The following is a 24,918-nucleotide window of genomic DNA, read 5'->3' as shown; positions in this document are numbered from 1 at the left end:
GAATTCTGTCCTGAGCAATGAAAATCATGCCTTATAATCTACCTCATGATCACAAAAGGCCGTCTATATCAGTACACATGACTGAAGAAATCAGAATAGGCCCAAGAAATCTATAGCCCAATGAGGGGGAAAGTGAGACTAAGGTGAAAGAATGATCATGGCTAACATTTAGTGACGTGCTTTCTATTTGCAAGAGGAATGATCAACTAAGAGTCATTTCCTCCATCCTTCAGAGGAGAGCAGTAGTATGCATCATTTCAACAAACTTGCTAGCCTTTTCTGTCTTATGACACCCAAGCATAGACACCTCCACTGTTTATCTTCATCAGCTCAATAAGGCACTCTTGTCATACTGCTGCCAGGATCCTTGTAAGAGGAGTTTCTGCCTGCCTTGATGGCGGTTACATTCAGTTGTTTCACATGCTAAGCATACCAGAGATGGGCACCTGGCACTTTCAGGCCTGAGGGAAGAGGCAAACAGAAGTGATTTGGAAACTGCTCTGGTTTTGTCCCTCCAACTCTGGCTTCAGTTACTCTGTACCAGCACCAGCCCTGGGCAAAACTGTGAAGTGAGCAAAACTTATTTTGTCATCCCCACCTGCCTGTAGCATCCACCTACATACTTTCAGTATCTAATCTCCCACCCTGACCCCCAGGGTGCTGTCCTCTGGTTGGGCAACCATGTGTGCTGATGCTCAGCTGATGTGAAAGTGGTATCCAAATCAAGCATTTCCTGTATTCATCCTCATCACACTTGAGTTTTAATCCCACAGATTTCTGATGGGGTTCACATCTCTGCTCCCACTTCCTCCACCCCACCCCCAATTTAGAGTTGCTGCTCTAGTCCTGCACGTGCAATGGAATCATCAGCAATGCTTGTAAAATTATAGGTCCCCAGACCCCCTCTCCACATCTTCTAATTTGGACTCTTCAGGGGTGGGAACCCTTGCTCTCACCCTCTAAGAGGCAGTTTGGCAAAATGAAAAGTCAGAAAATCTGTTTGTATTGACAGACATGGTTTTGATCTGAGGAAAATCACCAATACCTTCTTGGTTTAACTATCAGTGTATCTTCGGGGTATGAATGAGATTGTGCATATGACAGCACTATGTAATGTGCTAGGTGATTGGAATAGATAACCATTTTTATTATGGTTCCTGATTTCTTCCACAACAGCTTAGTTATCATACGCACATCATCATATTCTTTCTCCTTACTAGATGATATAGCTTTTAACCTGCTACATTGATTGCAGTCCTGTCTGCACTTTAAAATCATCTGAAGAGCTTTTAAGCAATATTGGATACCCAAGCCCCACATCCTTAGATTTTCAGTCAGTTTTTCTGGAGTAGAGCCCAGGCATCCATATTTTTTAAAGCTTTGCTTCATCCCAGCAGACTGCAATATGCACGTAGGGTTGAAAACTGATGAGGGAGCATAAGGCAAGCTGACACCTCACAAACCCCCTCTCCTCCCCCCACCCCCACAGGTGGAATATCTGTGATATTCCTCAGGCACTGCTGGCTGACCAAGAACAAAGGAAAGGACTGAGAACAAATGGTTGAACTGATAGAGATCAAAGGACCTGAGTCTCCATCAGTTTGCAAATATCTTAGTAAATTACAAGAAGAAAGGCAATCTTATCAGTAGCCTAATCTCCAGGAACTCCCTATTATTATTGATAATGATTTGCTAGAGGGAAAAACAACCTTAGCCTGACAATAGCTAAGGCTTCAGTAATCTGTGAGTCTTCTTTAGCACATGGAAATCCCTTTAAGAAACTTCCTCTTGACTTTATCTCCCCCAACTCCAGAGCATATAACCAGTCACTCTTCACAACCCCAGTGCAGCTCTTTGTGCCCACAGGTCCTGTCCCTGTGCTTTAATAACTTTTTTGCACCAAAGACATCTCAGGAATTCTGGTCGGCTCCAGACCTCCATCACTCCAAAACCCCATCAAAAACACTACAATAAATGAATTCATATTAATGGGTACTAAAACCTTATGTACTCCTACATAAGATATTTGCCTTTTTGACCATGATTTTGTATAAGCATAACGTGTCACTCACTTATTGACTCCACTGCTTAATATATATTTCTTGAGCATATACCGTGTATCTGGCATTGGGTGTAAAAAGATTAACAAGGCAGGTTCCTTCTAAAAGCCTTACAATTGTATGAAATATGCTATGTGTGAGTGTGAGCGTATGTTAGCATACTTTTTTCTGAGGAAGGCATCCATGACTTTCTTCACTTCCTCAGTGAGGATCAGTGACTACCCCCCAAAAGGTTAAGAATCACAGTTGTGGGAAAACCGTGCACCCTTTGTCTCCTTGTGGTTAGCAGTGGAATTCAGAAGTGGTGCGTCCTGGCCTTTACTCTGCAAAGAAGGCTAAGGGTAATTCCAAATGTCAGCTGAAACCACGATGACACTTGCCTGCTTTAGACTTCTTATTAATTTATAGTACAGGACCAGCATTGTGCTCCATTTACAGTTTTTCCACATGAATGAGTCTATTTCCCTTTGTCATTTATTCCTTTCCCTGAACTTCCTGCTCTTCTCTTGGACCACATGAGACCACATTTAAAGCTATAGCACTCTGAAATAATAAAGCCTCTGTATTCGACCCAGATTAACCAAGGCAGGAAAGATTGGAAACATTAGGTCCATGAAGTGATCTGGAATTGGGCTTCTGCCCCATCTCTAAGGTCTCTTGGTAACTGGTGGTGCCCTCCTGTGGGCCCACTGCCCTCATTTGCCCCTCCTGTCTTCCCAGGAGACCCTGCTGCTTGCCTCTGTCTTGGTTAGCACTGAGCAGAGCCCTGACCCCATCCAGTCTCTCTTGATGGCATCTCAGTCCCTTCAGGGCATGTGAGGACACCAATTTATCAGGAGTCCACACGGGTGTCTCTCCTCTACAAGGCAGAAATTCAGTTCCCAGTCTTTTTCTCACTCTGTTCCTCAGAAAGCCTGTCGCTTCAGCTAACATTCCCATCAGAAGATTCTCACCAGTTTCAGTATTTGTATTTCTACTTTCAGCCCTTTTTTTCTCCATTCTGTTCTCACATTGCCACCAAGTGCTCTTTCTACAAATCCCAAAGGAATGTATGAATACAACTGTTATCCCACCAAAACAGTTATGGTCCCTGTTGGTCCTTGGTTTAAAAACCTTCAGTGAGTTCCATCTGACATCTCTCTTGAACTCTAGACTCATATTTCTAGCTCTCCTGGGCCTCTCTACATCATTTCCCAGACACTTCAAACTGGTCATGTCCAAACTTAACCCGTGATCTCTCCTTCCTGCCACACTCCCATCTTCCTGGTAGCCCAAGCCAAAAGGCCTCTGCATGGTCCATGAACCCTCCTTTCTTATCTTCCTTCACTGTCCCTTCATTATCAAGACTCCTCGATTCTACCTCCTCTGTTCCCACATCTCTGTTACCTACTTTCTATCCCCACTGTATAGGTCATGGTTATACCAGGAAACAGCCCATTTGCATGGGATAAATTGGGTAGAGAGTCATGAAGAGGCTATTTCCATACCACAGTACATTGCTATTAGGGCATCTGGGCCTAAGAGGGCATGGAAGGGAGCGGTTACTAAGACAGAAAAAGCTAGAGCTGTAGGAGAGGTCCCAGGACAGTACAGGTAGCCTTTGATGGAATGAACAAACTGTGGCCTGGCAGGGAGAGAACTGAATGACAAACACCTCAGTCTCTGTCCTCCTACACCCATCTCCTGTCAGTGCCACTCATTGGCCAAACCCAACAGGAAAACAAAGGAGTCCATTTGATGCAATTCATACAGGCTAAAAAGTAAAGAGCAGGATGGAAAAAGTTTGGAGGGTAAGCCTGGAAGAGCAAGTAGAGACAATTTTGTACACCTGCCATCACTTCCTTAGCTCAGGTTTCTACCATCTTTCACCTGAACAGTTTCAGTATTTGTATTCCTACTTTCAGCCCTTTTCTTCTCCATTCTGTTCTCACATTGCCACCAAGTGCTCTTTCAACAAATCCCAAAGGAATGTATGAATACAACTGTTATCCCACCAAAACAGTTATGGTCACTGTTGGTCTTTGGCTTAAAAACCTTCAAAGAGTTCCATTTTTTGGTGCAGAACAAACTCCCTGGGCTAACACATACTGTTGTGAACAACCACTCCCCACCCCCTACCCCCTCCCAGAGATTCATTCTGTCTCCACCTTAATCACGTTCTTCTCTTTTGGTGAAATCCTTCTTGCACTCCCCACATCATCCCTTCCACTTGAAGAATTTCTACATATTCTTTCTTATTCCTGAAGGCCTAACTAAATGCCACCTTCTTTATTAAGCTCCCTTCCAGAATTGTTCCCTCCAAGTTGCACGTCTAGTGCTTTCTTAAACATCTAGGACTTGTGGCGTAGGCAATGGGATGCCTGATTCTTTCCTTCTAGACTGTGTGCTTAAAGGTATTGTGCCTTATTCAGGTAGATGTGTCTCAAGACCCAGAACAGATCTTTGTGAATCTTAGGTCCTCCAAGAGGTTTCACTGAATTCTGTCCAATAAACTTACCCATCTCAAATCAATGAGATTAATGGCTTATTGGGTTCTTTCTTTAGAACACCATTTGTTACCTTAACTGAGTCTTTCAGGAGTGTAAAAGTCTTAATACCAGGGAGGTTTTTCTAATCGTAGGATTTCTAGCATAGCTATGATGGCTGGTCAATGAAGGTGGCAAGTATCTACTGTCCCTCAAATCTTGCCACTAGCTCCCTCCTCTGCTTACTAGAAAATGTGTTTATTTGGAATCTTCCTCAGAATTACTTTTCTTTCAGTGCATTTTTCAAGGGAGGGTAGAAAGAAAAGAATTATGATAATAAAAAACAACTATTTCATGTTTCTTCATTCAGTATGTAGTTATGTGGTTAAGGAAATTAAATACACACACACACACACACACACACACACACACACACACACACAAACACACCCTAATAGCTCTTTAATATAACCTTTAAGCCTCTAGTGCTTGAGACTGGTTTGGTTCAGTTGGTCCAATATGGAATCCTCCTCCTTCCTGTAGTGAAGACCTGTGGTCAGCCTTCTGGATTTATTCAAAGTCTTATAAATATACTTTTACCCTAAATATATTCAGAATAACAATGGATAAGTGTCATATACCAGTGGGGTCTAATTCCTAAGGTGAGAGAATCTCAGCGCTGCAAGGGACCAAACTAAATCATGTAATCCCACTATTCAATTCACGAGTAAAGAAACTAGTGCACAAGGAGGTTGTCATTTGACCAGATACACCCAGTGCCCACGTAAGCACCCAGGCCATATGACTCCTGGGAAGACTACAAAGCCACTAAGCCCAAAGTAAGCAAAGAAAATATTTGCAAAATCCATCATTCTGGGAGCAAAGGCCAACCTGCTTAGGAAACTGAAGTCTTGAAGGGCAACCTAAGTTTAAGTGGCCACATGTGTCAGCTCCCCAGTGCTTGGTTATAGTGAGGAAGGGATGCAGTAAAAGGAGAAAATAACAGGGACTCACCTAAGAGTGAACACAAGTGAAATAGTAAAAGAAAGAAGACAATGAGGAGAAGACAGAGAAGCTAAAAAGGATGGGTATTCTGTTTGGCTTTGCTTGTAGCTTGTAAGGCTTGTTTTACTCATTTATTTATTTGTTGCTCAGTAAATATTTATTGAGTATTACTCTCTGCTAGGCTTCATTTCAGCAGAAAGATCCCTAGTCATAACATTTAGCAAGGACAGGGTAGAGATATCCTGGAGACCTTCATTTATCAGACAAAAGTGGGATTTAACCCCTTTCTACACACTAACGGAGCAAGAAAGGAGTTTTGTTTTTTGTTTGTTTCTTTGCTTCCTATACTATAGTAGTTTGTTTTCCTATAGTTTTTTGGTGTGTGTGTTTTGTGTTTTGTGTTGTTTGTTTGTTTGTTTGTTTGTTTTCCAAAGTATCAGAAAACCTATGAAATGAAGTAGTTCAGCAGCGAAGGTCACCATGCCTCATGCCCCATCCCTCCAATTTCTGTCTTGTACTAGCTCTCCAGGAGAGTCAGCCCCAGGCTTTGGGGTATAGTGGCCTCTGGAGTCAGGCCAAGCAGTAAAGCCTGGGTCCAAAGGGGCTAATCATGAAGATAGTTCCAGACTTTGAGCTAGGCTATTAGGCACCTTTTTTTTTTTTTTTTTTTTAAATCTGGTTAGCCCTAGACTCTCAACTCTCAAATGTTCACCTCATGTAGATGAGTAGATCTTTCCTTGGAGTTTCATTCTCAGCCTGACATATCTGGCTCTGGCTTAACTGATGGGCTAGTTCTTTCACCTCTAAGAGGGCTGTATGATCTACAACCCTAGCGATGATTTATCTAATCACCATCATGGGATAAGTGATGCAAATATGCCACTGCTTCCAAAAGAAGGAAGGTGGTTGGAGTGCCCTCCAAGAAGAAGCCACCATAGAGCTTATTCCCCAGACATGTGGTAATAAAAACTAGTCCAAAATCTTCCACAAAGACTCTTTGGAAGGTCACCTAGAATAAAAAGCGTCTACAGTAAGAATATTGTAATGTTTTTTAGCAATCTGCCTATAGCAAAATTCTTTTTTTAATGTTTATTTATTTTTGAGAGAGAGAGAGAGAGACAGACAGACAGACAGATATCTCTGGATATAGCATCAGACTCCAAAGGTTAAGTGTTCGGTCCCAGAAGGCTGCCCCTCAGATGCCAATCTCAAGCCCCAGGCTGTTACCTGTGCCTCTGATCTACCAGTGAAAGACTGGAAGCTCCACTGACCTCCTCAGATTTGATTAATTTTCTAGAGCAGCTCACAGAACTCAGGGAAACACTAACATTTACCATTTTATTAAAGGATGTGATAAAGCATAGGAGTCAGTAGCCAGTTGAAGGGATACATAGGGTAAGGTCCAAAAGAAAGGAACTTGTAGCCTCATGGACCTTGAGGCCTGGCTTGGTAGCCCATGGAAGCCTTCTGGTTCCCCAAGCATGGAAGCTCTGAAAAAGAACTAAAAAAGTTTTTGAGGCATTATTACATTGTCATGATTTAACTAAGTAGTGGGCCGTCAGCTGATTCTACTTCTAGCCCCTCTCCCCTTCTGGAGGTTTTAGGGTGGGGATAATGGCAGTTCCAACCCTCTAATCACATAGTTGGTCCTCTTGGCTATCAGCCCCACCCTTGGGTGGGGTCGAAAAGTCACCTTCGTTAATAACAAGACACTCATTTCACCTTTATGGTTCTGAAGCATTTTCAGGAATCTGAGAAATATATTTTGGTTATCTGAATGACTATATATACATTTCTTATAAATAATTATATCACACAAAGCCTCTTATGAACCCTCCCTCACAAGGTGTAAAGTGAAAATGACTAGCACTTGGTAGTTCCCAGCAGTTTTCAGAGCACATGAAGGCAACTGTATGGATTATCCATGGACAGAAACAAAACAAATACAACAGAAAACAAATAAATCCACAATCCACATCTGGCCACTCAATGCAGAATTGCAGAGCTCCGTAAGAAAAGGATCTGTACAGTTTGTTACTTCCCCTGTTTAATGAAAGGAATCCCACTCTCCATTCTTCCTGAGGGCTCTTCTAAGCACCACCCCATTCCTTCTATCCTGGTGCTCCTTGGTCATTGTAACCCTCTCTGGCCTCCCAGGCCTGGAGCCTACCATTGGCTGACATGGCCAGCTTGCCAAGAAGGAAATGCTGTCACCAGGAAACGACTGAGCCTGAGGCCCCAGCTCATAGACTAGTGCTCTCTTGAGCCCCTCAAATTCCTGTGGGGGTGCACCATGGCAACCCTCTGAGCAAAGGCTTTTAAAGCACCTCATGTTTCACTTTGTAAAAGGTCTCATTTGGCCAGGCACACATCATTGCTTCTGACATTGCAGTCTAAGCAGGCATTTTTACTTCTGTTTCCCCAGTATGAACATGCAGGATCAAATAAACAGACTGTTCCTTTTCTCAGGGACAGAATGGTGTAGTGGTGAAGTGCAAGGGCTCTGCAAACTTACTGTCCATCCTGGCCATGTCCCTTCTTGACTGTCACCCTGGCCAAGTTACTTGATTCCCACATGCTTCCATATTCTGCTCTACAATATGGGGATCATAGGAGTACCTACTTCACAGGGTTCTTACCAGGATTAAATGAGCTGGCATGTGACAATGCTTAGAACAATGCCAGGCACACAAAGTCTACACAAAGTAAAGGTAGCTATTGCCCTTATTCCTGGGAGCACCTTCTTCTTAAAGAAAAGGAAATACAGTGACAATGTTGTAGAAGTGAGATCTAGGTATAGAGGCAAAGGCCTTGCCTGGAAAATTCAGGATAGAAGATATTTTGGAGGAAAAGGATAAGGTTGGAGTTCTCATCTAGAGAAGCTGTGTGACACTTTAGTCGTCAGGGGCACTGCTGACTGGGCCTGCCTGGTCAGGGCCCAGAATAGGCTGGTGCAGAGTCCTGGGAAGCAACACAATTTCAGTGTGACTTCCAAAAATGACTGCTCTGAGGGTCAGGCGAGGAGGGAGGAAGACACAGGGTGAGGAGATGGGTATTGTTTTTTCTATCTGTGCTTGACACTCCCCCTTTCACACAAAGAGAGAATTGTGACAGGGCACTTTGCCCTTTGAATCACCTTGGCAACCTGAATTCTTTTGCTGTTCCAGGAAATTATAAACAAAATAAATATATTGAACTGACGCTCTTTGCTTCTGTTTTCTCCCTCAAATGGTACTTTTTTAAAAGGTGTGCGTGTTGGGGGTGGGGTGCTCTTGATTGTTTTAAATGTATTTTAGACTCCTTCAAAATATGTTTAAGTAACATCAGGTGAAGGAATCTTAGAAAAGTTGATAAAGCAGGCACAGAAGCTTGGATGTGTTCAGTGTAAACAACTTCTGGTAACAGGCATGCCATAGAACTTCATCAATTGATCCAAATAATGTAGAAGTTGTTGTAGACAAAGGAAGGATGGAAGGAGCAAGAGGATATAAGAGGGAAGATGAGAGGAAGAGAAGGAAGAAGCTTGAGGGTAAGAACCACTTTATGGGCCTGTGACCAGTACAGCCAAAGTGGGTCCCATGCTCAAAAGGGATCCCTGTGCTTGGGGTATAATGCTCTGTGGCCACCATCTGAAAATTTTCATTAATTTTATCTTTGAATTTTTGTTTTGTAAGTGAAGTCAGAAAGGACAATGGTACCATGGCTCACACAGTACTGCTTCCCCACCTCTCTAGTACAAACTGTCAGCCTCCTGGCAAGGGACCTGGACACAGACCTGAGGAGGGTCAGGATCAAGCATGTGCCAGGTTACAAGAGAAAGGCCCAGGCACCTGTAAGGGTTTGCTCTAGTAGTAAGACTCTCCAGCCCAAAGGAGCACAATAATAAATAGCAAATAAAAATCACTGTGCCATGTCAAGAAAGACACCAAGAAGAAAGGACTGAGATTCTTTCCTGCCATATCAACAGGGGACTCCACATTTTCATTTTGCCCTGAGCCTCACACATTATGTATCTGGCCCTGGTTGCAGCATTTAACACCCACTCAGCTCTCTTCCTGCACCTCAGAGTTGAGAGTTGTGAGGGCCCCTGGCCCTCGTCCTGCAAGAGGTTGTAGAACTCATGTCAGCTGCCGTCTCTCATACAGTGGAAGCACATTTCCAGGGCTCACAGTGTAATTGCCCATTGTGAGCCAGCAACAAGCTGAGTAATGGGAAATCCGGAGAGCCGAGAATGCAGAGACAAGGGAGGGAAAGGAAGAGGAAAGGTGAAATGAATGAGTGCTGTTCCATGGAATTGTGAAAACTGACTCCAGCCGTGGGGTCAAATAAACAGGATAACACAGCACGAAAAAGACCAACAGGAAATTTTACACGGAAAAATGTATCAGGAGGTAGCTGTTGAACAGCATTTGAAGTATATCAAAATTGCAGCTTTTTAAAAAACCAACTCTATTTCTTGCCCAGGTCTCTGACCCTAGCTTGTGGTCCAGCTCTGGGCTTCCAGAACTATACCTTGCTCCTCTATTTCCTTAACCTGCTCTTAATCCTCCTAGGGACCTCCATTCTACCCATAAGTCCTAGTGCATGGAGTTACAGGGTCTTTCTGTGGACTCAATCAGAAAATTAAAATGCTAATGAATTATTTGGATTGTTTTATAATCTTTCCAGAGATATCAGAAGAATCTGAAGGATTAGAGTTTCTATTGTATGATATAAAATGAGAATCTCTTTCATTGGCCAATGAAAATTTATTGTCATTTGAAATTGTAAATGCTCATACAGTTTTTTTTTTCCAGGTCAATGAAAGGTATTCAACACCAGTAATATGCACAGATTTTACTTACCTATTTGTGCAAGCTGAGGAGATATAGGACACTATCAAGGAAGAATTGGTAACTTTTAAGACTTGGACGGGCTACTTAAAAAAGTGTAGAATAGCCTCCTTTCAAAGATAGGATGAAAAGTTTATTATAGATCTACACAGAGATGGACCCAATTTAGATGGTTGCCTGAAGTTCTTTCTTTCTCATATTTGTTGATTTCTTATTGACTAACTACTTAATTATGATCCATTTACTTTCACCAAGGATTTTTGGAGATTAAATTTCATGCAGTTTGTAGCAATCTGATCATTACTGGATCATCTTGGTCATCATTTTGCCACCAGTGAGTACTCATCCTGGTCATTTTATTTACATTAAAATTCACTCTGGGGTACCTGGGTGGTTCAGTCAGTTAAGGTCCAGTCTTGGCCCAGGTCATGATCTCAGGGTTCATGGGTTTGAGCCCCTTGTTGGGCTCTGTGCTGACAACGTGGAGCCTGCTTCGGATTCTCTGCCTCCCTCTCTGCCTCTCTTTTTCTCTCTCTCTCAAAAATAAATAAACATTAAAAAAATCATTGTTTAAAAATTTTTTTCACTCTTCTGGTTTCTCAGGGGCCAACCTCTGCCCTAGTTGGGGAAAAAAAAACAACAAATAGATTTGATGAACCAGTTGTTGTCTAGGTAGCTCCCCCCACCCCCCAGCATGTCAGTCAACCTGTATTTAATTTAAGTCCTTGTTAGTTGGCTAATGATGGAAGACAATTTAGCTCTTATGGGAAACAAAAATCCTTCCAGTGACAAGAGGCAAGTGGGAGTTTGTTGGAGGGTTTGTTAAAATGTGTTTACTCCCCTTTTTAGTTTTCCTTTCCTTTCTTTTTCTTTTTGCATTTTTTTCTTTGTATTTTATCTTAACATTCATAGACTGGGAAGAGCACTGGATGATACATAATGAGCTTCCTTTGACTCTCTCCTCCAGAGTGGAAATAGAATTCTGTGTTCCATCATCCTGAGCCACCACCAGGGTCCATCCATAATCAACTACGATGACGAGAGTGGGAAGACATGTGTGCACATCGCCGCAGCAGCAGGCTTCAGCGACATTATTAATGAACTGGCGAGAGTGCCTGAGTGCAACCTGCAGGCTCTGGATGTGGACGACAGGTACTGGTAGCAACTCAAAGTGTTGGGAACTAACAGCCATCTTCTCTTTATCTTAAAATAAAGAACATGGTTAAGGGGTTATCCTATATGACTATATCCTTGACTGCCGGTAATATTCACACATGTGCTTGTGACAATAAAAACTGCTCTATTTTAGTCAGGGCAGGAAAAATCATTGTTATGGAAAGAAATGCTGTGACTGTACAGTATTGTCAGACTTTCCACTTTTTGCTAAATGTTCTCAGAAGGCTTTCTGTATGTCAGCTTCCTGCTATATATGCACTTTTTATTTCTTAACAGTAAGTCTTATTTTTTTCATCATTCCTGGATTATGTCATAAAGTCTATAAGTTCTTGTTATCCAGACAAGAGCATAAGAGAAGTTTTGTATTCAGAACTAGATGTGACATTTTTCAGGTTTTTCTTTTTTTTTCCCAACCATTAAAAATACATTGGCAAGGAAAAAGAAGCTGGATCCAGAAAGGGGAAGAGACTTATCCCAGAGGTAGGTAGCAATGAAAGAAGACTTGTACCCTCCTCTTCTAAACGAAGAACTTTTCATCCATAATCAACTATTAGAGCTTTTCAATTACACTGCTTATCTAATCTTTGTTTTGGTTAGGCATTGATTCAATGGAAATACAAGAATAATATAACAACAAACAAGACTATTGAAAATAAGTAAAAGGCTTACATGCTATGTATGGGTTTTTTGCCCTCTTCTGTTGAAGTGCAAAATTAGCCACCTACTTATCTTAACTTCAGGTAAATACCAAGAAGCACCTCCTACTCTGCTATACCTGAAATTCTTATAACACCTGGGAAAAATTCTTGAGTTGCACATGAGTCTGCACATGATGGTTAACATGATGACTTTAATTAAAATTGAAGTGTAGATCATTGAAAGTAGACCTTTTCCCAAGGTCAGATATTGATCTTGAGCAGGTAAGACAGTAACAGGACTGAAGTTACATGAAGAGAAAAGGTTAATGAGCCAAAAAAAAAAAAAAAAAAAAAGAAGAAAGCAACACATTTAAGAAAGGCGGGCTGGAGAAAAGTTTACCGACTTTAAAATACTTTCACAACCAGTTCCAAACAGGATATTTCCCAGTTTGCATTATCATACACTTAGCAAAGGAAATCCAGTTCCCCAAGCCTCAGGGAAGAAAGTAAAACCAAGGTAGGAAAAAAAAGTACAAAAGATAAGATCGTACAAGAGTTCAAAGTGAAGTAAAATCTCCAGGAGAATCTAGTTCCTGCTCCAAAGCTCAACTCACTTGTTGCCAATTGAGGCAAATTGAGGCCAAATTGTTGCCAATTGAGGCCAATAGAGGCCAAATCCTGCCCTCCGTTTTGTTTTGTTTTCTGCAACCTGCAGCTGTACCTTCACACTGAAACTGTGAGCTTGTCTTAGTAGAATTTTTCAGAAGTTTCATAGGTATAAATGCTTTAACCATTTGTAGGAATTGTGACTTCCTTATGCTTCTTCTCCTAGTGGAGAGAAAGTGTTTGAAGCAAAGGGAAGAAAAATAAGGCAGTGGTTTAAAAAAAAGAGAGAGAGGGAAAATATGCAGGCACTAGTCCTCCTAGATATTAAAGTACTTTCTAGATCTGTGATATTTATTTATTTTTTTAAAGTTTACTTATTTATTTTAAGAGAGAGAGAGAAAGAGAAAGAGAGAGCAGGGGAAGAGGAGAGAGAGAGAGGTGAGAGATAGAGAATCCCAAGCAGGCTCTGTGCTATCAGCATGGAGCCTGTTTTGGGGCTTGATCTCAGGAACTGTGAGATTATGACTGAAGCCAAAATCAAGAGTGGGAAGCTTAACCATCTGAGCCCCCAGGTGCCCCAGATGTATGAGATTTAAAACATGGTGTAATTAGCCTAAGATCCATGGCACAGAACACATAACTCAGAAGTAGCTCATGTAGCATAAATGTCTCAAGTTTCATCAACCTGTGAGGTCATACTTTACTTTAATACCCAACCCATTTATCTTCAGGAAAGACAGTCTTTTATCAAGTTCTCCCTACATGCTTCTGGGAATTCTCTCGGGAATGTTTACATGTCCTATAAATCATTCCTTACTGACATCTCAACCAATGCTGCATGCTTATATCAATCATTTCCTGCTCTTCAGACACTACCTCATCAACCACCTCTAATGAATTTTTTCTGAGTCATGGGCCCTGGCCCTCCACCTTCACATTTTGATAGTTTCAGCTATCCCAGTGTAAATGTGTGTTTGTGTGCTGTGTTTGTCGGAAATTTAGAGATAAGAAAGGAATTACAGGTTAGATAACCTGAAATTGGATACTACAGATTGCCCACAAAGGCTCTGTGTCTATTAGTTAGGAGTTTTCTATATACTCTGTTTCTCTGCAAAATAATTTATGTTTTCCCCTTGGTCTTCCGGATCTCTTTTTCCATGTTGGCAGTCAGAAGAATTAAAACACTTGGTCTTCACAATTGTTGTAAAGAAGTATTTCACACTGCTCCAAAGTGAGTTGTCATGTGTCCATGAACCTGATGAGATTGATGCCCAACCCTTCATCTATTGAATTTATTGGCAATATATCCTCTAAACAGGATGGCATAATCTGGCTGGAGCCTCATCCTGTTTCATAATAGATATTGTGTGGAGACCTCTCTCAAGTAGAATAGAATCAGTCACATCTGCCACTTATTCAAATAAGCAGGGTGATTGATCACTGTATTGAAAAGAAACACAGTCCTATGAAGTGTTCTCAAATTGCAGGAAGTAGTATAACATGAGGAGGAGGATGCTTGATTGACAGAAGACACAATCCACGCATGGGGATCTTGACCACACTGAGGACAAGACTACTCTCCCAAGTACTAAGGCCCATGCACCTTTAACAGATAGCTCCAACTGAGCCCTTCTCTGTCTAGCCCCTTGGCTGCCTCCATGTCTGAGAGACTGCTTGGCCACCCTTCTGCCCAGGGTTCAGGCCCCACCAGAAAGCCAAGAAGTTTTCCATGCCTTCCTTCCCTGCCTCAGGATTGAGCCTTTCCCAGGGCAGCTTAAAAATGACAATATTTTCTCCTAGCCTCCTGCTTTTTTTTTTTTTTTTTTTTTACCTAAGAGAATACTGCTTTTACAATTAAATAAAGGCTTAACTATTGAGGAATATGTATCTATCTTCTGGCTGATGAAGGACTTTCTAAGTATAAAATGCTGAAAGAAACAAAAGCAAAGAGATAATTAAATGTGGCTATTTTTAATTTTTTATGGAAAATCACTATAAAAATTAAAAGTCAAGTAACAAATTAGAGAAAATGTTTGCAAAAGTATTGATATCTTTAATATATAAGGAGCCTACATAAATTAGTAAGAAAAACTAACAATATAACAGAAAAAAAAATGGCCAAAAGGCATTAAGAGTCATTTCAGTCAGAAGACTCAAATGACAAATAAAAATGTATTTCAAAACTTCCACCTCACTATTAAAGAAATGCAAAAGAAAATAACACTGTGGTATCATTTTGCCTACCAAATTGGCAAAGATTTTTAAAGGTGATGATAACACTCAGTTTAGGGAAGGAATAGGGACACAGCTGGTAGGGGGAGAAATTGAGTCAATGTTCTTAGAAGACAGTTTGCACTATGTATAAAGAGCCTTAAAATTGCCCATAGCTTGGGGTTGCCTGTGTGGCTCAGTAGGTTAAGCAGCTGGCTTTGGCTCAGGTCATGATCTCACAATTTGTGAGTTCAAGGCCTGCATCGGACTCTGTGCTGACAGCTTGGAGCCTGTTTTGGATTTTGTGTCTCCCTCTCTCTCTGCTCTTCCCCTGCTTGTGCTCTGTCTGTCTCTCTCTCTCTCTCAAAAATAAATAAACTTAAAAAAAAATTGCCCATAGCTTTTGACGCACTACTTCCTCTTCTAGGACATCGTCAAGAAGGCCAGAGAAGGGTACAAGGCTCCAGAATGCTTATAGCTGGAGGACAGTTTGCATCATCCTGAAGCCCCATCTGATACTTAACTTACCATTTCCACACTGCAAATAGCCACACATTTCTCGTGCCACACCCAGACTTTAAACAACTGTTGCCAGCTGAGCACCCTGTGCCATTTCTGTGCTCTGACCCTTGTGCCATTCCCATGTGGTCCCCCAGGACACCACTGCACTGGGCTGCAGCTGCAGGGAAGGCAGACTGTGTGCAGTCACTGCTGGAGCTGGGCATGGACAGCAACCTGCGAGACACCAAGGAGAGCACACCCCTGGCCTACGCCCTGTACTGTGGCCACACAGCCTGTGTCCAACTCCTCTCCCAAGAGAGTAGGTGAGTGCACTGGAGAGGAGAGGCACTCATTGTTTTCTTCCTCTCAAACATTCATAAAATTGGATGAAACTTTTCCCTTGCCGATGCCCAAATCCAGCTCTAACTTAATATTGTGCTTGCCACTGTCTAATATATCGTGACATGTTCTCTACTCTATGGAGCAAAATTATAGTAGTGAGCCCAAATCCATCACCCTAACATCCACTGGACTTTCATTTCTTCTTTCCTGTTTCTCCCTTTCTTCTTCCCTGTATGCCATGTTCTCTTAATCTTCTTTTTTTCCGTAATCAACTATTCTCAAACTTTTTGTTCTCAGCACCCTTTTCCACTTTCAAAAATTGGGAACCCCGAGGGGTTTTCTTTATGGGAGTTACACCTTTCTGTATTTATAGCACTAAAAACTAAAACTAATTTTTAATAAAATATGTAGTTATTCATTTAAAGCAATAACCTCATTACATTTACATGTTGACATAAATACCATATTTGTAGCTAAAAATAACCTTGTTGTCCAAAACCAAAAAAAAGTTGTAATGAGAAGAACAGCAGAGCTTTGCAATGTTTTGCAAATCTCTTCGATATCTTAATAGAAGCATAGTAGAATACAGCTATATTCCCACATCTGTTCCTGTACTCAGTCTCTTGCAATATGTTATTTTGATTGAAGTGTCTGAAAAAAATCTGGCTTTGCATAAATATGCAGTTGGAGAAGGGAATATTTCAGTAGCATTTTCAGATATTGTAGATACTTTTCCTTTGCTATTACATCCAAACTTGACAAATGTTATTTACAACGTGAACTATTGGCATATCGATGAACTTTTTATACTCTGTTGTGTTAAAATCCATTAGTCTGTCTTGCACTTTAAATGGGTCTTATACCCATACAGGATTTTATAGTATCTTGCTTTGGTCATTTGGAAAATATTGGTTCACTTAATTAGGAATATCATCCAGATGACACATTGCATTATACAATATTAAAAAATCACATTTGTTAATATCACCACTGATCTTATTGGAGGAGCCTTTATGTATCAGGAAGCTGTCAAGCTTACAGTATGCACACAAGTTTTTCAAAATTCTAATTTTTGCTTGAAAACTGGACTTTTGTCATTGGCAGCAATTGCTGTCAGTTGTTTACCTTGAAATTACAGGCTTATTTTATTCATTTTTGAGAAGCTTTCTGAAAATACCCAATTGCAAATAACCATAGTTTGTCTGTAGGTCATAAAAATGGTGTTCTGTGAAAAAACAGTATCTAGGTTAGCTGGCAACTCAAACAATTATACAAGTGCTTTACCTCAAGACAACCGTCATATTTTGTTATATAGTTGAATTGCTTATGGGTACTTCCTGTTTTGTCAAAAAGTGTATACTGAAAGGTCATTTTTAAAAATTTTTTTAATGTTTATTTTATTTTTGAGAGAGAGAGAGAGAGAGAGAGTGAGTGGGGGAGGGACAGAGAGAGAGGGAGACACAGAATCCGAAGCAGGCTCCAGGCTGTGAGCTGTCAGCACAGAGTCCAACCTGGGGCTTGAACTCACGAACCGTGAGATCATGACCTGAGCTGAAGCCAGGACTTAACCTACTGATCCATCCAGACACCCCGCAAAGGTCAATATTTAATAAAATTAATAACTTTTACCAGACATTAATAAGTTAAATGACAATTTTTTAACATAAGTCCATTGATGATACTGTCTTGATTTGTATCAAGGAGCCCATACTTTGACCCACTATCTCTATTGTACAAAAGCACATGAATATTGTACAAAAGCAACTGAAGACTGTTGGGGACCCCACCCACAGGGTTTAGGGGACCACACTTTAAGACCCCACTGGCCTAAATCACAATCTATAACCGGAGGAAAGATTATAGAAGATACTAAAGTAGCATTAATTTGCACAGGGCTATATTCTATTGAGGTCAACTTGGAAGAATGTTAGAGATCCCCTGAGGTAATATTAGGGGTCTTGAAGGGGTATTCAATAGTTCACAAAGCCTATTGGAAGGTGAAAGAATGAAGATAAAAATACATCGTGGAAATAAAGATTCAATTACACACTGTGTGACCTGTAAAGAAAAACACTAATTATATACAGTCAAGTGGTGATGTTTTTCAAATTACAAATTACAGTATCTCACTCTGAAGAGTAATGTTGCAATCTGGCTTTTAGGGCACACACATGGGTCAGATTTCATCATTAACTTGTACCACAGAAAGCACTAAGTCAATTGTGGCCTCAAAAGAGAGTAACAGAATTTTCCAAGCAAGAAAAACAGAATCGTGCCTCAGGGAAACTCACATAAGAGGAGCCCGTCGGACAACTGCTGACCTTTTTTTCTTTAGAATTTGCCTGCCCATTGGGCATTGCTCACTTTTCTTCTGCTGCCACACCTGATCTCTGGGACAAACACTTCCTCCTGGGCAGCTAAAGCCCAGACTAAAGCTTCTTCCCTCGGTTTCCTTTTTTAAAAAGTATTTTCCAATAGGAAATTTAGTAAAAACTGAAAGGGAAACAAAGAACATTCAAATAGCATAAAACGGGCAGTCTTCCTGAGGTAGATAATGTCTGAGCTATGCCTAGATCTTATGAGATCTCTTTCAGAGAAAACCTGAAACCACATTTCCCCTGCCTCTACAAGCTCCCCTTGCCTCTACCACTTGAAGCCTGAACTCACCCTTAGCCTTCATCTCTGTGACTTAAAACTTATACCCCTACTGACTGTGCTTGATAAGTGAGAACAGTAATGCTTTAACTATTTTCAACTTAGTTTATCCCTTGGTGAAAATAGATGATCTAGAGGTAGATTTTGAAAGGACAGTTCCTGAGGGACTAAGAGGAATCTAAGAAATAGTCTAACTATGGCAAGGAGTGGAGTAACAAAGGGTTTTGCGAGTTCTTCCACCTGACCTTTGACTTGAAAATGCTTTGGGGTGTCTTTGGATTACCTAAGACAACCTTCTCAAGCAGATGAAATAGAGGGAGGCAGTGTTTGGTTGGGGGATTGTGACCACTTCCTAGCTTCTTACAGAGTCCTTGTTATTTTACATTCCCATAGAACAGAGCCTACTCGACCCTTTCCTTCCCAGAGCAGTAGACCCCAGAAGAAGGAGGGACGATTCAGCATGCTCAACCAAATCTTCTGCAAAAACAAAAAAGAAGAGCAGAAAGCCTATCAGAAGGATCACAGCAGGGATCGACACAGGGGGGAGCACACCTCGGAAGTCGATGACATCATCACCACCTTTGACGGCATCGTGGATACCAACTGCCAAGAAGGGCCAGGCGATCAGGTGGCTATGATTGACCTTAAGAAGCGGACCTCAGAGAATTCAAAATATCTCTTGCCAGAAAAGAAGCCTCTGGGCCCCAAGGGGCTTCCACCAATCAGAACGCAGAGTCTCCCACCCATCACCGTGGGCAGTCACTTCCTGACAGCTTCCCAGGGGGCCACTTCCCATACTGGTCTGAGCTCTGGTAGTCATCATATGGCCCAGCGATCTCAGAAAAGCCGCAGTGAGCAGGACTTACTGCATAACAGAACTGGTTGCCAAGCGTTGCTAGATAACCCCTGGAGAGGCGATTCTAACCAGGTGTTCTGTAAGGCTGGGACTGTGTCTTCTTCTGATAAACTGCTGGACAGATTGCTCACCAGTGGCTCTGGTCACCAGGAGGTCTTTGGGCTGCCACATCTTCCTCATCTACATAATCCTTCATCAGGTATTACCCTTGCTTCCCTCTTCCTCATTCCTGGCAGGCTCTCTCCAAGAAATGTTTCCTATAGTTCTGGGCTAGGAACTGGGGTGACAGTAGCCTAGAAGGCAGGGCCAGAACAAAATGGATGATGAGGGCCAACATTTTTCCTTGAGTCTACTGGACTCAAGATCTCTAGGCTATTGAAACATTCTGCTTTTCCACCCTGAGGGCAATCATCAAGTTAAAGTATGTGCCTTCTTCTATTCCCAGCAGATATGTGTAGTGATTGGAAGATTAAAGCAGAAATATTGCTATTTCCAGTAGCTAAGATTCTTAACCAGGGATAGTGGCAATATCAATTATGAGGGGTTGATTTGTTTGTGTGATGGCTTGCTTTTAAATCAGGTGTTCAATCCCTACTTCAGACCTACAGAAGCAAAATTTTGGTGAGGGAGGAGAGGAAATGGCAATACCTTCTAGGTAACATTCACACATTAATGGTTCAAGTTTCCACACATACCAAAGGCTTACATTGTAATTCTCCCTGCTGTCTCTTCCCCAAGCCAACCAATGCCACTCATCCAAAGCTACTAATATTATTTGTTGTTTATTCTTCCAGAGATATTTTATACACGTGTATACACACATACACACACACACACACACACAAAATAGGTATAAGTAAGTATATATCCCCCTTTAAATAAGTGTATCACACTAAAGAATTTGTTTTTATACACATATAAGCAATATATATATATATATTTTTTTCTTTAATGGTCCACAGGTGATTCTGATGCACACTAAAGAAAGGGAAACATTGTTTTAAAGCAGAGGCTGCAAAACAGCTTCCAAAATTAGTTCATTGCCACAGAATCTTGTTTTGTTTTCAAGTGAATTAATTGCCAATATTTAAAAATCATCAAGTATTACATAAAAAAAATAGAAAATTCTAGCCTTTTCTGAAAAATTTAAAAGCCTGGCAACACTGAACCCAAATTCCACTTGGTAATAATAGGCCAGATATGAATACCCACTGTCCCCTTGAACACCAGCTAGACATCACTGTCGCCAGTTCAACCCAGTCCACAACAGTCTCTAGTATCTCTCCAAGAAGTGTCAGTTTTTCTTCATTAATGTGTTTCTGTTGTTTTTCTCATAGTAGGGTTAAGAGAAAAAAATGATGTATCTTGAACCCGCATTTCTGTCAAACATACAAGAATGAAATACTGAGAGGGCTATGTGTATTGTAAGAAGTGGAGGAGGGATGAGGCACCTGGGTGGCTCAGTCAGTTGAACATCCGACTCTTGGTTTCGGCTCAGGTCATGATCTCACAGTTTGTGGGTTTGAACTCTGTGTTGGGCTCTAAGCTGACAGCTTGGGATTCTCTCTCTCCCTCTCTCTCTCTGCCTCTCCCCCACTCACACTCACTCTTCACTTTCCTTCTCTCTCTGAAAATAAAGAAATAAAATCTTTTAAAAAAAGAAATGGAGGAATATATATATTTGGAAATAAGAAATATTCCTTCCTAAAAAAAAAAAAAAAAGAAAGAAATATTCCTTCCTGTTTAATATGCAGCATGAGCCTGGCTCTCTTCCCTCATTTATGTGTGCCTGGTCTGGTGTCTGAAACAGGTAGAGGTAGAGTATGACTCCCCTCATACATATTTACATGTATGTGTGAGAAACAGACATCCTGGTGTCTGAGAAAAACTCCACGCAACATTTTACTTCCTCCACAAAGCACTAAAGTATGTGGTTAGTGCCATAGGTAATGTTTTTGCTTTTGTTCTACAGAAGGATCAGGAAGGAAAGATATTAGTCTTCTTTTGATACTTTAGTGGTCTCCAGGGCTTCAACCCGTCCTCCTTTCTGGAGTTGGTCCTGTCCTGGCTAATATCTCCTCTTTTGAAAATCTTTTGAAATTTGTGAAAATCTCGTTCTTTTTCTGTTCCCAAGAGAGCCTGTCTTTTTTCTATCAGTTAGGAATGGGCTCAGCCGCCTGTAAAAGAAACCAAAGTAACAATGGCTTAAACAACATAGAAGTGTATTGCTCTCATAGGAAAGAAGTCTGAAGTAGGTAGTTCCCAGGTGTTTGGTAGCTCCATGATCACCAAAAACCTAGGCTCCTTCCTCCTGGGTGCTCCACAGCTTACCATATGACTTCCATTCTTCAGGTTATTTCACGGTCCATTAAGGCTAACAGAGAAGGAGGAAAGAAACAGAAGGGAAACATGGATTTTCCCAGCTGAATCAGCTCCCATTAAGACATCATTGCCCTTAAGTCCACACATCTGTTTACATCTCATTGGCCAGAACTTTAATCACATGGTCACGCCTATTGGCACGGGAGAGTGGGAATTGCAGTCTTTTATCTCAGCATGCGGCTGTCCCTCAAAAGTTGGATTTTTGTTTCTAAGAGAGAAGAGAGATTTGATAGTGGATAAAGAACTAGTAGATTATGGCATTTGTACTATCTAAAACTTTCTGTATTATTGGAAATAAAATGAAATTCAATAAACTCGGTTTGAAAATTAGCTTCATTTGCCAGTGAAGTGACTTGAAAAGTCCTGGAGTGGCAGAATAGTAGAAAAGAAGCAAAATTCTCCAGGAGAATCTTAAATAATTAGCTGTGGCTACATCAAAGCATTTATTTTTTAACCAATGTTTTTAAGTTTATTTATTTTTGAGAGAGAGGGAGACAGAGTGAAATCAGGGGAGGGGCAGAGAGAGAGAGGGGGACACAGAATCTGAAGCAGGCACCAGGCTCTGAGCTGTCAGCATAGAGCCCAACGCAGGGGTCAAACTCACAAACCGGGAGATCATGACCTGAGCCGAAGTCAGATGCTTCACTGACTGAGCCACCCAGGTGCCCCTGCAACCAATGTTTTTAAGCACTGATAATAGCTAGGAGCCATTCTAGGCAACTGAGCTGTGGTAAGATAAATCTCCCAAGAATCTTCAGCCTATAAATGAGTTTTAAAAGATATGGATTTGCTAAAATGATTATGCAACTGACTTCAAGGTACTTTTCTTATCATGTTTAGTTACAAGATCATAGGGTTTTGAAATGGAAAGGACCTTATTCATTAAATGGTTAGAGGGTCTGCCATTCTAATTTGTCAAGAGGCGGACTACTACAAGGGCTAAGACATCTGGGTTCAAATTCTGGTTCTGTCACTTAGGTGCTGTTACTTAATCTCTCTGGGCTTTTGTTTCTTCACCTGAAAAGAATGGGAGGAAATACCTAACCATACCTAACTATAGCATTGTGAGTTGCTGTTAAATTAAAAGAGGTGATACAGGTAAAATACTTAGAACAGTGATTTGAACAAAGTGTTATACCCACACGAACGTATTTGGTTTTTTAAAACTATGTGCCAGGCCCTATACTAAGCACTATGGTTTAGTTACAAGCTAAGAATCACCTTGTTTTAAAGATGATGAAACTTAAGTAAATGTGCTAGTCAACTGCCTGATTGCCCTCACGTCTAGTTTTTCCCTCCAGCCCTATTCTGTCTCTCAGGGAATGACACTTCCCAAGCTCCCTTGCAGCTGCTCCCAGGTACTTTTGGCCAAGTATCAGGAGGCACTGGCAGATGAGGAAGAGCAGGAGAAGGAGGGAAAACAGTGTAGTTGTCCACAATGGCCCTGTGCTTTTTCTAGAAGCTCCCACAGTGGTTCCATCTCCTTCATGCTCCCTCCACACAGCTGCTCACTCTGTAGCTCTGGCCCCCACTAGCTTTAACACCATCCTTTCCCCTTATCTCTCCAGTCTAGAGATGGTTGCTTTTTTTTTTTTTTTTTTTGCAGTGGCTGATCTCTGGATTGTCCTCTACCCTCTCTTCTGTTTGGCTTCTTAGTTTTTCTAACACCAATAGAAACAAGTTTCTGTATGAAATTCCCTCTGTTCCAAAAACCAAGAGAGGTCTCTTTTTTCCTGGGTGAGCCCCAACTGATAGAACAAGACATATCTCTCTGAGCCACAGTTTCTTACTCACCCAGAGGCTGGGACCATTATACCTCATCAGGCTCTTTTCAGTTATAATTCACATGGCCTAGAAGAGTTAAAACAGTTTGCTCCAAGTTTTACAACTAATTGATGACATATTTTGTACTTGAACCCAGATCTCCAAAATAGGAAGGTATCACCATGGCAATGTATTTCTCTGAAAGTCCAGTTTGGTAGTAAGCTTACCAATTACCCACAGTGTACTTGTCTGAGAAATGACGTTGTCCTCCCCAAAACAAAAAAGATTTTCCTGCCTTACGGATTTTATTTTTGCGGACATTTTTAACTCAGTTTGAAATGTTTTGGCAACTACCGAGACTCTGGACTACGATTAGGAGGCTCACTTGGGTGGTTTTAGTGTTAGTCTAGGCAGGTTGAAACAGTAGATTTCTACACTGAGCTGCCATATTTGATATGAAAGCCTATCGCTTCTCAGCCTTTTGGCTAAGATCATGTGTGATATGAAAGCCTAATACAGTAAAGTAGTTGGATAATCTAAGTCATACCATTGCACCACTGATTTGAACTTGGATAGTAGCTTTAGCATAGGATTTTCTCTTTTCCTGACCTGGATTTAGTAGAAATAATAAGGGCTAGCTAGCACTGCCACTGTTTGAATTCCTGGCAGCCATTAACCTGTGCTTGCATCAGCAACCCTGAACATTGAGCTGTAATGATTATTGCTTAACATTCATTGAGACCTGTCAGTGCGCTAGATGGAGAGAGATGGGGGGTGAGGCACTTAGCCTAATGAGGAAATTTGGAGCACATCAGCTTAATTCATTGCAAACAGCTTTCAGAGAAAATGGAACAGAAAGCTCTGAGGTGTTTGCTATCAGCCTGGTTATTTACAAGCCATCACACAGAAAGCAAGAAAGCTCTCACTTCCCTTCTCCCTTAAGAGAGAACTTCCTTCTCCCTAATTTTCTAACATATCCTAGCAACAATGCAGCCTCCTCCCTGTGTATGGCTGATCTAGTGATCCCTCGATTGAAACCCATCACAGGTGCTACATCTTTTCCAGGACAAAAGCCAGATTCTTGAGCTGGTAAACAAAATCCTCCCAGCATGGCAGGGCCTCACTTTCTGTTGTCAGCTTCTGTGACTCACATCTCTAATCCTTTCCCCCATCCCCCTGAACAGTTCCTTGAATATCTCTCAGTTCCCTGACAACCCATACCTTTCACTCTATGACGTCAGTGCCCATGTTATTTTTAGCTTCTGTCCACTGTCGGCTTAACAGACTTGTACAGACTTTTAAGAACCACCTCAAAACTTCTCTGAAAGTCACCCTGACCTCTATAGGAAGTGTGGCTCTTTCTTACTGTGAATCATAGAAGAATAGCTCTACCTTGTTGAGCCTCCTGGGGGGCAGATGGCAAAC

General features: G+C 41.4%; 1 protein-coding gene across 2 annotated transcripts in view; it reads left to right on the top strand.

The window, feature by feature from the left end:
- ANKRD55 (ankyrin repeat domain 55) overlaps positions 1 to 24,918 on the top strand; it is a 95,319-nt gene that overhangs the window by 64,229 nt on the left and 6,172 nt on the right. For both annotated transcript variants that reach the window (XM_047086729.1, XM_047086722.1), the window contains 3 exons: positions 11,330 to 11,514; positions 15,650 to 15,817; positions 18,885 to 19,546. In XM_047086729.1, the coding sequence (XP_046942685.1) occupies positions 11,330 to 11,514; positions 15,650 to 15,817; positions 18,885 to 19,546 (1,015 nt within the window). The remainder of the gene's footprint in view (positions 1 to 11,329; positions 11,515 to 15,649; positions 15,818 to 18,884; positions 19,547 to 24,918) is intronic.

This window comes from Lynx rufus, unplaced genomic scaffold (assembly GCF_022079265.1).
Source record: "Lynx rufus isolate CCGP_SWC_20201006 ecotype Redwood Valley unplaced genomic scaffold, mLynRuf1.p SCAF_1, whole genome shotgun sequence".
In the NCBI taxonomy this organism is placed as follows: Eukaryota; Metazoa; Chordata; class Mammalia; order Carnivora; family Felidae; genus Lynx; species Lynx rufus.
The sequence above is the reverse complement of the archived record's forward strand: the minus strand, read 5'-3'. Positions and strand labels throughout refer to the sequence as shown.